The 15,208-nt window shown below is 41.0% G+C and overlaps 1 protein-coding gene across 3 annotated transcripts in view; it reads right to left on the bottom strand.

Moving 5' to 3' along the window:
• The window catches only part of CRHR2 (corticotropin releasing hormone receptor 2), a 130,693-nt gene that overhangs the window by 24,883 nt on the left and 90,602 nt on the right, over nt 1-15,208 (bottom strand). For all 3 annotated transcript variants that reach the window (XM_085226939.1, XM_010712320.4, XM_003206922.5), the window contains 4 exons: nt 12,944-13,061; nt 8,231-8,384; nt 7,446-7,506; nt 2,352-2,424 (listed from right to left, as the gene is read on the bottom strand). In XM_085226939.1, coding sequence (XP_085083065.1) covers nt 2,352-2,424; nt 7,446-7,506; nt 8,231-8,384; nt 12,944-13,061 — 406 coding nt within the window. The remainder of the gene's footprint in view (nt 1-2,351; nt 2,425-7,445; nt 7,507-8,230; nt 8,385-12,943; nt 13,062-15,208) is intronic.

Raw genomic sequence — 15,208 nt, 5'->3', positions numbered from 1 at the left:
CACAGGCTGAGTGCTTGCATATGGACATATACTTTAACGGAATTTTAAGACTGAGCCCTCATTTGGAAATGACACTGATTTCTTCTAGTAGCATTTATATCTCCTTATCATCCCAGCACTAGGATGGCTCTCTCTCAGAATCAATCCTGGATGTCCTTTTGTAAAACACGAAGCTCAGCCTACCCAACACTTTTAATTCTTCATTAGATCAAATCCAACCCGTAGCTGTAACTGAACGAGGTCAGGGGCAGAGCTGTGTTTTTTTTTAAATCTTTGTGCCCTCCATTTCTAATGGCCACTTTTCAGTTACAGGAAGAGAAAAGCAGGCAGCTGGATGCAGTACTTTGCTCCCATCTATGATAAGGCAGAGGAGTTGGACTACATGACCCTTCCAGCTCAAAAGATTCTGTGATTCTAAATGATGCTTGAATCATTATGTACAGTTTAACTTGCATAACAAGCACAACATGAGCCTGTCAGCTTGCTTTAACACACTGTAAAGCCACTCATCCTTAATTACAAACACAAGACTTAACAGTTACTAAAGAGAAGCCAAAAACCACAACACATTTTGGCTGTACTGTAACACAAGTTTTCAGATTCACCTTTCAGAATACATTTGCAGAGAGCTCCTTCCCCTACTCTGCAGTGCTTTCTGATGGGAGGAAGCATGAGGAAAACAAAAAAGGACTTTACCCTGCTGCTCCCCACCCCACTGTATAATTACTGATGATCACTTATTAGTGCTTTAACTAGAACTCAAGTGCAAGGCAATGTGGAATGGTTTAATAGGTCAGGTTGGTTGGTTGGCTGGGCACCAGCTCGCTAGCTATGGGGTGTGCTCAGGATTTGGTTTCGTTATTGGTTTGGTTTAAAGGGCTTTAAGGGCTGCTCTAAATTACAGGCAGAGAAAATGGTCTGTATAGACAGAGCCTTCAACTGTTCTTCCATTTGTTATTCCTCTCTGGTGTCATTATGCAGAAAGGGCTATTTGGTGACGAAAAAGTTATTCTTATGGTTCTGATCTACCTATGGTATCCACCAGCAGTGACATGCAAGGATTTTACAGATCTCGTGGATTTCTAGAGACACACAAAGGATCTATGGTAGATTCAAAGTTCAGACTTCTAGGCCATGATGTAAAAACGAAATGTTTTGAATACTGCAGGATTGCTAATTTGCATTACTTAAATAGGATTTGTATGTGAGTTGGTCTCTGTATCAGTGAGCTCACTTACAATTATATTGCGCGTCACCCCAAATATATTTCTCACTGTAAAGAATTTTTACATAAAACCAGACCTTTTTTCTCTTTCCAGCCACATGCAGTGTGATCTATTTCCCTCATCTTAACAATTAATTCAGCAATTAACTTTTCTACATCCAGGTTAGGAAACATTTAAATTAGTAGCTGGCATCCTAGGCAACAGAGAAGTTCATGCAGAATCACATGAAAAGCACAGACCTGACAAGGTGAGAACTCGAGGCTTAGCTTTGAAAAAGCTTTTTAGCCTTGAAAAAGCTCTGAGGCATTTATACCCACTCCATGGAGGCTGGAGCATTAAGGACAGTTACAACCCTTTTTGGTGCCCTAAGTGAAAGGGAATCCATTGAGCCTGGAAACTTTGCCAGGACATCTGTCTTCTTCCCAGCTGGCTCTTACCGTGGTAAGAAGATTGGCTTTTTTCCGTGTTGTCCTTTCTAATAAGGTTGATCTTGCCCATCCACACAAAGTACGTTCTGGGAAAGCATCTCCGTTTTTATGTTGAAGGTCCAAAACAGTTTCTGAATAAGCTTTCTACCTTCTCTGCCTGCTGCTGGTTGGCACAGGGACAGAGCGCTGGCTACACAGATAAACAGCCTTTAATTGTGTGCAGCTCTGAGAAGGGAAGTTAAAGTACGAAGGCCTACAGATAAATACACTGCAATAATGGGGGTAGAGGAGACGCAGATGACTACACAAGGAAATGCAATTCCTTACCACAATTGCTACTTTTTTTTAATCAGTGTGCAGGATGGAAGAGATTTAGTTCTCAAGAGCCTCAAGTGGAGAAGCAGATGTTATCGCATGCTTACTGTTTTTGAATGTGCTTCCTTGCTGCATCTCAAAAGATTCTACAAAGGAAGGCAAACAGTATCACAAAGGAAGGAGAGAAGAACACCTAAGGTCAAGGAACAACCGAAAACAGAGCACAGCAATTTTTGACGTGCCGTGTTGGCTACCAAGGTGAAGGTGCTTCACCTTGTTTGTGTCTTATTGTATTTGAAAGCACAAGTGGAACATCACAGGTGCTTATGAAATATCCCTCAATGGGAGATGACAGTGTCGCTCCACCCACATAAATCCTTACCAGAAGAACAAGAATCACTGGCCCTTGATATATGTAGTCGATATATTTCCCTGGTTCTTTTCCAAACCAGCATCTGTAAGAAACAAAACAAATGAGAAAACTGTTTATAAAAGGAATGAAGGTAGATTGTAATATCAAGGACACGGTGGAGATACGTTATATTCTAACTTCTTTAATTATGTATATAATCATCAGTGATGGAGTTTTCTGCTACAAAGCCTTCTTTTGTTTTGGACACAGGTCTGAGCTCCACTTTCCAAGACCATCAGAAAATCAATGTTCCAACTATTGTTTTGATCATTGCCTATATAACTGTTCCCAAGAAAAGTGAGAACCCGCTATCAGGAGGACACAAAAGATGTAACCTTCTGGGTTTGAAAGGGATGAAAAAGAGATCATTTTTAAGGAAAAAGTCTGTTATTTGTTGCAATGCCCACACACCCTTCAAAGAAGGGCTATTATATCAAGTGTGTCTCAAGTTGCAAGGAAATAATGTCTAACTAAGGTACTGGATGAATAAGCATTTCATCCAGCTGGCTTTGAACCAAGCTGGTGAACACCAAATTCAACACTTAGTACAAAGAAAATAAAGCTAGCAAATACCTGATCCAACATTACTAAAAGGGAATGAACTTAGGTTAAATGAAACCACAAGTAAACCACAGAAGCAAAGTTCAGGCACAGACTCAATGATTTACAGCATTACATTGTCCTTGGTGTGGTTCTGTTGCAGTCCGGACAACAGCCAACTCCCAGACAATTCAAGGGAACAAATCTGGAGTTACTGTGATCCAGAGAATCTCTCCAACAGTCCACAGGCTACTCAGTCCATGCTGTTTGAACTGGTCCCACTAGTGATTTCAGGCTCATCTGACTTAGTTCTACAGACACAGCCACAAAGTCTGGATACCGGTTCCACCAAGCAGGGACAACTCTGCTGCCATGATGCCATAACGCCTTAAGGCTTATGTTATTGTAGCTCCAAATCTTGTCCCTTAGGAAGTAGTTTTTGGACTTCAAGCATACAAGGGCTTTTTCTCTTTGTGAACACTACACAAATCTGCAAAAATGATGTCTTCTCTGCATTAGTCTTGTCACTAAATGTAAGGCTAGTGGGGCTGGAGACATGAAAACAAGGGCAGTTACTGAGCTAAGAGGACATCTGATATGGATGCAGATCTGCACTTTTACAAACATGAAAGATGTATTACTTGTTGCTTCCAGTTTGCAGTCCATAAGATAGAAGCTCACAAGTAGATAAAACAAGAGAAGAGGCAGCTCAAATGGAAATAATTTCACTCCAACAGTGCCCCAAAGCCTATCTTTCTCCAAAAGGCATTGCTTGCTAAAACAGAAGGAACTGTTTGCTCACTGCAAAATGCTCTTATCAATGTGAACCCACAGAAATGTTGAGATACGCAGTAGGTTTCTAGGAACACAATTCAGTACCACAAAATTGGCTGCTTTTCCGTAATATTTTAAGGTTCAAATGAATGATGGGCTTTGAACATTTTATAGGTATAAAACACATCTGTTATTCCCTGGTTCACTGACTGCAAATTAGTGTAAATTGATAATTTTGCAACTAATCTCCCAAAATCTGGCAGTAGGAGCGAGACTTGGAATAAGGTACTTTCTGCAGCCAATTTCTCTTCCAAGAAGAATCCCCAAGGCAGCTTTAATAGAATGAAACTTTTTTTTTTCTTTTTTTTCTTTTTTTTTTTTTTTGGATTAGAGGGATGGAAAGAAATGAAAAAAATGAAGTCTAAGATATGCCAAGGCAGGAAACGCAACTCTCCAGAACTTGGCGTTGAGAGATGTTTTTGAAGGGCATTTTGAGGCAACTATTACAGATTGCCTGAAAATTGTAGAACCAAAAGCTAATAAGGAGTTTCTAGGAAGCTGGCTATTCTAGCAGAAGAATTCAAATGGGACCAATAAGAGACTGAGACATGCAGCAGGACTCTGTGGGCTAGAAGAAATCCAAAAAAAATCTGGAAGGATGCTGGTAGAGCACAAAAGAGGTTACAGAGCAAAGGCTGCTCACTGCTCTCTGGAATTCAAATATTGCTTAAGTGCAAGATCATACTGAAGAGCAAAATACTAACATTTACTGTCTGAAGCTCAGTATCAGACCAAAGTTGTATGGATTGAAATAACATGTATATATAAACACTTCCACAAAATTTGAGGGAATTGGGTTGTTGCCAAAGTAGGCTTCTACAACACAGGCAAGCTTGACTATCCGGATTCCTTTTGTAGTCAGTAGAGAAAAAAAAGATACAGAAAGCTTTTCTAGGATGGTATTCATCTCGTTATGCTATAATTAGGCTATATTTTTAATTTGCAATATAAACATTTCTAATCTGCCCATTAAATCAACGGAGTAAGGACAGAGGATAGGTAAATGCTGGTGACATTACACATATCCACATTTATTTTGCTGCACTTCATACCTTCAGTCTACCTTACCAGACTGAGGTCTTAGCTGGTGTGTTGCAGACTGTCTGTCATCTTAACTCTTGCTCCAAATCCAACATAAGCCTTTATTCTTTCAGTAAAACCTGCACTACACGTTTCTTTAAAGCCAAAAAGAGAAATCCAAAACACTGACAATTACACAGTGCCTCAGAATTTTAATCTCAGCTGTGTGAAATTACATATGTAAAGCCATTTTCTTTTTTCTTTTTTATGTCTGCAAGAATAAACAAACACTCCCTCAATACTGAAGAGCAATTGTGCATTATTTTAATATTTTAAGCTACTATGAGTTGCATAACATGAACCCCAGTTCAGGATCCAAACAACTCACATTACAGCTTGAATGAAATATCATGTGCCTGAGAAGATGACTGAATATTTATGACAACTGACAGGCTCTCAGCAAATTCACTTCTTGTTTTGCTCCAGTTCACTCACTTTGCTGAGTCTCTCCTCCATAGACATTACCACAGATGTGAAAAGTAGGTTTCACTTAATGTCCTTTGCCTTATAGCTTATTGCCCTCAACAGCTCTTCATTTACAAGAGTTCTGCCTCTGTGTGTGCATGTGTCAGATCAAAGGAATGCCACCAAAGCATCAAGCATACAGTCTCAGTTTCTCAAGCAGAGTGATGAAGAACAGCAGTTCTGATCCAACCACTGACACTAAGGCTCCTGGTCGTTACACCTCACACTACTGTGGGCAGAAGCCAAAAGGACTTTCTCAGTGCACAACAGATTTGGAGCAGCTGTGATGTGCAATGAGGTCATCGTGAATGTTTTGCGACAAGCCAGACATCAGCATAATGAAAGCATCCCAAGGCATTTGGTTAAGTTGTCTGGGTCAGCCAAGAAAACCTGGAACCTTCCTGATCAGCAACCATGTGAGCCAAATGATGTATATGAGTTAGAGCACACGGATTTGCCCATGATATAAATTTATATGTTTAAGCTCCATTTCATAATCCACCCAAGACAGAGAGGTTTAGCCTAGAGACTCAAGAGCAGTCTACATACCAAATAAGATTCAGAACAGTGAACAGCATCACTTTGTCCTTCTTGACCTGCTGTCAATATTATGCATCCTCCTTTCTTTCACAATGCCACGCTGTGATGAATCTGGGTAAGTTACATTTCACTGCTGAAAGGTGGCATACATGCCAATAGAAACCTATCATGTCTTTCTTCTGATCTAAGTAAGGTACATCGAAGTGAGATTCTTTAACATTCACATTGCAGGCGTAGAGGTGATGGTGAAAGGAGGCAGTGGTACCAACGATGCAGTGGCTTCTCTATTCATCCATCTATGTGCATCACGATCACAGTGAGACGGCTCCATGCTGCCCTGTGCAAGGCAACAGCTACAAGGAGCCTGACTGTGAGACCCAGAACATTGAAGTCTTCACTCACACAGAAAAAGGAAAGTCTGTGAGCATGGAAATTGGGGAAATTTGGTCATCCGAGGCTGCTTGACTTGAACACCCAAGGAACAGATTCCAAACGAAGATTTTCTTCCCATTTTGCAACTACATCATGGATTCCCTCATATGATCACTGCAGACAGGGATGGCATCACACAAACCATTTTTCCTGGTGAAAGGGTGTAGTACGACTGTCAGTATGTGTGACTGCTGGGAATTGGATTATAACCTTCAAAGTCACCACTAAAGCTATAAAGGAGAGATTGGTCAAGGGTTCCACAGTCAGTGGGGAGCAGAGAAGAGGAATTTAGTAGTGCAGAACAGAATTCCTCCCACAGTGTGGATATCCATAGCTCAACCACTCATCCTATCCTTCTTCCTTCTAGACTCCTTTCTCTCTAGGAGAAAGAAATAGTGCGTGCACATCACATTCATCCAACCTACTTTGGACATCTCCTTCCAGACGAGATGAAATGCACCCCACTCAGCATTTACTGTTTGATCACCACTAATCATACTACAGATTAGTGCAGAAACCTACAAGGCAGACACTTACATTCAATCAGATAAACAGACAGGTTTTGGTCATATGAATAACAGATTTGGAAAGAAAAGAATTTTTTTATGGTTAAGAGAAGTGGGTTGTAACAGCCAGCAGATGTTGATCCAAACACCAGTTGCAAAGTACAAGATGTATCTGATCAATATTAAAGTTTGGGGGAAAAAATCCCAACACGGAATGCTTGTTTATCTTCCTTGTATTTCAATTTCAAGCACTTACTGTTTTCAGATGGAAGAGAGAGAACCAGAAATGCAAAAACGCCAACCATCAGACTATTATTGGCATGCTGACAACTGAATTCTGCATGCCCTTTAGCACTCAACTGTAGTTTTCACCAATGTTTTACTGGAGCAGAACTCTCACTGAAGGAGATTAACCTGACTGTAAATCATACACAAAGCTATCAGATGAGAACACGGGGCTTTGGCAAAGGAGATTTGGGAAAGTATTGATACTTCTAGGAGCTGGCTCAAATAGTGCTCCAAAATTTGAGATTGTTTGGGTTTAGATGAAGGGGATTTGACCTCTTCTATTTCCAAACGGTCTAATTTCTAAATTCATAGTTCAGCTTGTAGGAATTTCCTAATTTATGTAGACAGCCACATAAACACAAATGTTAACGTCACTTACTGCTCATTTTCATAATACAGTTTGCCAATGGCCCACGCAATGATGATTGGGCAAGGAATACCTGCAACAACAAAACAAATTCATTATTTAATCGCAGTCCATTTATGTGATGAGGATACAGATACAGAGAGAGATTTGTAATGAGCATAGGAAGTCTTGCTTAATGCACTGGTAGACTAAATGCAAGTGGTCCTATGTCGGTATATGTGAGACACTGCAATTGCTGTGACTTCTTTATGTATTAAAAAATGGTACCAACAAGAAAAGAAATTCAGTACTAGTAAGAAAAGTTGATAAAATTATTAACAACATAAATACATATTACTATTTTTCTGTAAATGTTACTGGAACATTTTGGTTCGTTCATAGGCAATTCTGATCCCTTTTCATTTTCCTCCAGTTTATTTGGCAAAACTTTATAGAGAGTATTTAGAGGTGGGTATTGCTTAAATTTTTGTTTCCCAGGTTGCAAGAAGACTGTAAATTTAGTTGGATTTGGGGATGAAACTCATTTTCAGCATCTTCAACAAATTTGAGTTGTGCCCTGAACTTGTGAAACAGGTTGAAGAGAATCTCTTGTTTTCTTGCTAGGTTGGAATTCATTCTTTTTTGCTCTTTTCTAAAGGATCCATCTACCCTTAACCATATATATTTCATTGCAGCAGTGCTTGAGAAGTTCCCATCTCCATGTCCCCCTTTCCCTTTAATCTGCCTCGCTGCTCTTATTCTCATCACTTTAATGCTCAGCACCATACAACACCATTTTAAATGCAGGAGGCACTTACACCATCCTATGAAGAGAAAGACCCATTTCCGCAGCTTATCCGTGGAGTAGGTCATCACTATAGCAGTATGTAAGTAGCAGCCTTCCACAAACATCCAGAAGAAGTTGGTCACCACAAAATAATTGTAGACAGTGGTAATACACCGACACCAGGGCTGGAAAGGAGACAGGAAATAACATCTTAAAATAACGTTAAGACCATTTCAAAAACACTATTTCTCGCTCTTCTCTTAAAATCAATGACAGAAGTCATTCAAAGGATGCACTTTATACCCGGGACTTGGAACTGTGGTTTCTTAGCTGCAGCTGGGAGCTCACAGCTATGTCTGTCACGTTCTGCTGAGGGTTGGCTTTGCCCACAGCATGCAGGAGTCTCTGCACCAAGCATGTATGGAAGCTAACACGCCAGGAGACGTGCCCTCCTGAGCAGTCTGCAAGCAGCCATGTGGAAAGAAAACAAGAGGAGGCAGCCACTTGACTACAGGGGATCTTCCTCAGAGGCACAGCCGTAGCCTGGGGCCATTTCCAAGGACAGCTTGTGAGCTGAGCATCTCTTAGGCAGTACTACTTATCTGCTGAGCAATTTGAAGAAAATTTAAGATAATGCTGCAGTCCCGTTTCACTTCCACTGAAGGAGCAATACTGACATTTAGAAAAAAAAAAAGGATATTTTACTTTTAAGCTATGTGTTTATCAACTATTTCATCCCCTCTATTCCTGCCATTTGTGTCTGTAAGTTGCAGTACTGCACACATCAGCCCTGAATTTCGTCATGACATAACAATACTTTTTGGTCAGGCTCAATGTAGGCAGCTCCTATGGCAGTGTGCAGGGAGAGCACAGCTGTGCAACAGGCAATTTTCACAGAGAGGCAGATGGTAACATCCCATCAATAAATCATTAAGTAGCTGCTGATGGTGATTTCCATAGCGCTACACACAGAAGTCTGGGAAAATTCCTTCCTGGCCAAGCATGCATTCGGTGTATTCCCTGAAGCATGACATTAATTACCTATGTTAGCTGGTAGCACGGATGTCATTTTCGGTCTCACCATTCTCCAGCCTTTTAATTAATTCTACTGAAGAATTCAAAACTTTTGACCCTCAGTTAATTTCATTTTGGACTTCAACTGCTTGGGTACTGACGATCTCTAGGCATTCAACAGAGCAACAGATGCACTTTCAAGCCCAGCAGAATTCTGTGAACTAAAAACTTACTGGGCAAGAAACACGGACACTTCTGTTTACTGAGCTTCAACAAACAGAAAGAAAAAACCCTTTTGGATTTGTTACCACCTTTCATGTTTGTGTAATTTCATCAAGAGTTGAAATGTAGTTTGCCCTGATCCTTTCAATGGGACTTAAAAACAAAACAACTCAGCAGAAGACGAACTTTATTCATAGAATCACAGAATGGTCCAGGCTGGAAGAGACTTCAAGGATCATGAAGCTTCAACCCCCCCAACATGCAGGGCCACCAACCTCCACATTTAATACCAGACCAGGCTGCCCAGGGCCCCATCCAACCTGGCCTTGAACACCTCCAGGGATGGGGCATCCACAACTTCTGTGGACAGCCTGTTCCAGCACCTCACCACTCTCTCTGTAAAGAACTTCCCCCTGACATCCAACCTAAATCTTCCTTCCCTCAACTTAAAACCATTTCCCCTTGTTTTGCTGTTATCTACCCTTTCCAAGTTTAGTGTAAGCAAATTAGATATTTTTTTTTCTGTCTCTGTTTAGCCTAAATGAAGTAGAATGAAAAGGAAACCCTCCCCTCTATTTCTGGCTACTACCAAGCACTTTGGTTTCATTCCCGATCGACTCCCAAACTAAGACCATTTTACCTAAGGCACTCAGTCTCATATTTACTTTTGCTGTCTAAGAAGGTATAAACATGAATTAAGTCCTTCCCTGTGGCCTCAATCTCATGTAAATGCTCCGATGTGACACTGACACTCTTATTCTGCCCTTCCCCTCAGCTGTAAAACTTACACAGCCTTTCTTCTTTTCAGACGAACTGTACAGCTAATTGTACTTCAGCCTGCTGCTCCTCTGTCAGAACTGAGTGGCACTGCACCGTGGGTTGTGAACGTGCAGGGACACCTACAGACCCACACACACGAAGGCTGTCAGATCTCCCTCTGCACTGTTTCCATAGGAAACCAGAACAAAATGAATTTTAACGACTCCACGCAATTCCTATCGGAATCGTGCATTTGTTATTATCAAATAATAAACCCAATTAGCAGAACTCATTAATTTATGCCATTTCATTTATTTGCCAGAGGACACTCGGTCCTCTCATGTATCCACCATTCCAGCACTTCCCCTTCTTGATTTATCAGCATCAGCACAACGACTTCATGCAAAATGTTTTCATGTTGAGTCCTTTACGTTTCTGTAAATGTAGTCTCCTTTGATTAACCCCAGAGATAACGTGATGAGCTGCCATAAATTATGCTGCTCTCATTGATTTTGGAGGCATTGTTTTGTTGCTGACTTCCATCACAATAAGAGCATGACCACTAAATTTGTATAAAGCACTCTCCCAAAAAAAGCCTGCGATATTTTGCGGAGAAAAGGTGAGCAGTAATGGCAAACTGAGCCATGTGAGGATCTGCCTTTGTCTTCCTTGCTTTATACTTTCCTGAGCACTTTGTGGTGCCATTTTGAAACACAGTTGAGTCTCTAAGTGCAACAAATTACTCCAAAATAATGGTAAAAATCTGCATTAATATTTCAGTATTATCACGAAAGCAAACCACACGGCACAGAACTATCAGCAGTAAAGCTCATATCCCACCATCTTTCATAGCCTGAAAATGACAAAAAACACAAAGCAAAGAAGGAACTAATGAAAACTCCATCTTCTTAAAGGAGTATCTACTTGAAGAGTAATACAGTCATGCATAGATAAGACAAAAAAATTTAGAATCTTGGGCTTCGCTTTTATCGTGGTACTGAAGACTTTGCTGTTTGTTTTTCCAAACTGTGGGATCATAGAATCACAGAATCATAGGATGTCCTGGGTTGAAAAGGACCACAGTGATCATCTAGTTCTAACTAGTTTTCAATTTCTGCAGAACCATCTCCTCCAGGAGCACACACTGCCTGCTATCAGTGAGGGATCCAGCTTTTTCTCTATGGGCACTTTAGGCCATTTGCTTTCCAAAGCGAAACTATGAAGGGTGTGTTCATGTATGTATCCATAACACAATGGTAAGTTGTTTATTGTGGAGGTAGCTATCAGGAAACAGTCCTAAAGGCAGAACGTTCCACTAGAAGAATACTACTGAGAACAGTAAAAACTCTGTAAAAGGGGACTATCAAAAAGAATGATTCCCCAAGGAAGTATAGAATTATTTCCCAAGAAAACTGAGAACAAGTATTTTTCTTTATGAGTGAGTGCATTTAATCCATTTCAAAATCTACTTTATTATATTTTATTTTTAATAATTTAAAAATACTACTTTTCTGAAAGAGTGGTCAAGCATTGGAATGGGCTGCCCAGGGAGGTGGTGGAGTCACTGACCCTGGAGGTGTTCAAGGAACAGTTGGATATTGCGTTGAGGGATGTGGTTTAGTGAGAACTATTGATGATAGGTGGATGGTTGGACTGGATGATCTTGAAGGTCTTTTCCAACCATGGTGATTCTGTGATTCTGTGAAAATCCTCAAGTTACTGGGGCTTCTGGTTAAGGCAAGGCATTGCAGTACTAACTCCATGTCCTCACTTAAACCAGAAGCATCAGTTGGGAGTTTCATGAGTGAACAAGAAATAAGAGTAAGAGAAATGGAAGCGTGGTGACGTCTTGTTTTTATCAAGAGTGCACAGTGCCATGCATGGAAGACGCCCCACTTCTTGTCCCCCTCCCATTTTTTACTGTGTAGATCTGCCCTGTCCCTTGGAGCAGCCATTACCCTCAATCACCCATAAGAAAGCTGACTTAGGAAGCAGAAACCTCTTCTTTGCTATTATGTTGGCTGTGCTAGTTTCCCACTAGTTAAGTGAGCTCATCTCCAAGGATTCAGCCCTCCCCAAGGGACCAAGAAGAGGAGCAGAGCTAGAGCTAAGCAGCAGGAGCTGGAGTGAAGAGTTTGCGTCCCTGGAGGAATGCGTCCCTGGACGCAGCCCATCTCACACAACCTCACAGTGAAGATGGGATTAACAGAAAAATGGAACCACGAAGATATAAAGGGGCAAAACTGTTCTGTTTCAGGTCTGATTTCTTTTTTTTCCTGCAGAGTCCTTCAGGCTCCAGACAGAAAGGTGCCTGCTGTCATCAGACAAAGTAGCTGACCGAAAGCCTAAACAGCCAAAGCAATTATTTCTGTTCCTGTTTGTGGAGGTGTTGTCCTCTGGAATGAATGTTTTTTGCACAGAAATGCAATCACTGCAAGATGCTGTGACAAGAATATTTGAGAACCACAATACTGTGTCTCGAAGCAAAAGTATTTGGAAAATCTCAGTGGGCAATGAAGATCAGAGAGATTTTTAGAGCCGGATTATGACTTTAAAAATTCTGACATTCAGCAATGAGAAAATAAATGGAAATTTAGAAAACCTAAGATTTTTTCCTTTTTTTTTTTTTCTTGAAATGACACGAAAAATGCTCTGAGTGTGTGCCCTTTGGTATATTTCAGTCAGCTGAATGAATTCAGCATCTCAGCTCACCTCCAAACTGTGTGCCACACCACCTCCAAGCACTTACTTCATTGCTTTCATGTATGTTGTGATCTATCATTTGGAGCAGAAACCACATCACATTTCTCAGGATGAACGTGGTGATCAAATTCCAGTGGATAATATTCCGAAGGCATCTGATACTCCTAAACAGGGAAATGGATTTAAATCATTATGTATAGTGAATATATAGACATATATATAAAGTAAGTTGTATACAAGTATATAAAATACACAAGTTAATTCTGTTCACCTGCCAAGTTCCTCATAATCTATTCCCACCCATAACCTTCTTACTCTATGAGAAAGGAGGTTCTTCTTTTCCATGCTCAGCAATGATGGACTGTGAGGATGCCTGTAGCACATCCTCACCAACAAGCATTACTGGGCCAGGCCCAATTCTCTGATCTCCAGGTAAATGGCACAGCTGTGCCAAAGCCAAAAATTGGACTTTGCAGTGTAGTCACAATGCGTATAAATGGTGTGAATACAAAACAGCAGCAGATGGATGGTAAAATATATGGTGCTTGCTGTATGCCTTTCTTCCAGAAAGCAAGCTACCAGAACCACTTTCATACGGGGTTCAAATAGCCAGTGTGCTTCCTGGGATCATCAGGTTAGGATTCCCCATTTGGCATATCAGCCTCCCTGCTTGGAGCATGGGACACATTCAGAAAGTGGTGCTTTCAAACCTGGTTAACTGTAATTAGCAACTGCTCATCTCACTGACAGCAAAGATTCCTTAAAATGAGAAGGCACAATCCAATAGCCCACATGGCTACTACCTCAGATCTTTTGTATGGCAAGCAAGCCAGCCTCCTTCGTAACAAACATTTTGCTATCATGAAACCCTACTGCATTTTTCCAAGGACCTGATTAGTCAACCTCAGGGCCAGAAGCAATTCTGTTTGTGTTTTTCAGCCTCACAACCCTCTCAAAGACTTCACAGCAATCCAGCAAACAACAAATGGAAAACCTCCCACATATGACATACTGCAACGTACACAACGATGCTCTGAGGTATAACCCTACAAACTCAGTGTCAAAACAGCTTCTGAGTTTAACAACTCAGGCTGTAAAGTCAGTGTTTCGTTTTCAGAGCCCCAGTGACTCATGATTGGAGTCAATACAGAAAAAAAGAAAAAAGGAAAAAGAAGTCCAGCTACTGACATCCATTCACTTTTATGTAGGGTACAAAGCAAAAAGTGTTGCTCTCAGCTAACCGGTGCTAGCAGCGGACCTGGCAGAGATGTCTCAGTTCTTTGAAAACTTTACTTCCAGCCAAAGGCCAGCATTCATGGGTAGGCTTTCAACGCAAGCATGCAACCAACATCCACTGCCTTTCGTGTTGAACCCCAAGAACCCATCTGGCTTTAGACTGACCTCGAAACATGCTATTAAGCTTCGTTCTTTGTTGATCATTCTGCACACAAATGTCCTGCAGCTTCTGTTCTCCTGTTTTAATCACTTCTGTCAAGTTAAGGATTAGCAAATTAAGGAAGGAGTTTGAAATACTACTTCTGGGGATGGGGAAAGAAGCAGGGGACTAAAATTGAGGAAATTCAGGTCAAACGACAGAGGTGCTCTCATGAAACTAATTGCTTTTGAGAACTCTAGCAGCAAAACAGATCCAGTGCACTATGCCTCTGCTGGGATGTAGTTTCATCATCCATATGCTAGGACATCACTACATCTGGCTGGAAGAAACCTGATTCCCACTAGGCACACAGCACAACATTGGACTGGAGAAGAAAACAGGATCTGTTTCAGATCTTTTGGTTAAGTTCTTAGAAAGAGCTTTCCTGCCAGCAGGATCCCAGTCATCAAAATCACCTTCTTTTCTGTGCCTTGGAATACAAAGACAACCCTAGCATACACTATCCTCAGTCTTTGCCCTCAGAACTGCCTCTTGGTTCACACTGTTGTCTCCTTTGCCCATCTCTTTACACTCAGCACTGGCTTTTGTTTGGTCTGTTAGATGCTGAGGACAGAGACTGACTTTTAGTGATGTCTGCTCAGCACCAAGAGCAAGATTGTAGGGTCTGTGTTGGGAACTCCCAAGTTATGCAGGGAATGATGAAGATCAAAATTCCTTGTTTAAAAACAAAACCAACACAACACTTTACAATGTGATGAGGGAAGATATGGTCCTGATATAAAATTAAGTGAAGTATAAATACAACCAACACCTGGGATTTACCAATATGAGACTTCGAACTTTGTCAAATAATGCTTTGGACATGAAACGTGGACAGTTGGCTCCCACAACCCACTGCCTTTAGCAAAAGACATC

This window comes from Meleagris gallopavo, chromosome 6 (assembly GCF_905368555.1).
Source record: "Meleagris gallopavo chromosome 6, MGAL_WU_HG_1.1, whole genome shotgun sequence".
Taxonomy (NCBI): Eukaryota; Metazoa; Chordata; class Aves; order Galliformes; family Phasianidae; genus Meleagris; species Meleagris gallopavo.
This window is presented reverse-complemented; position numbering and strand designations above follow the sequence as displayed.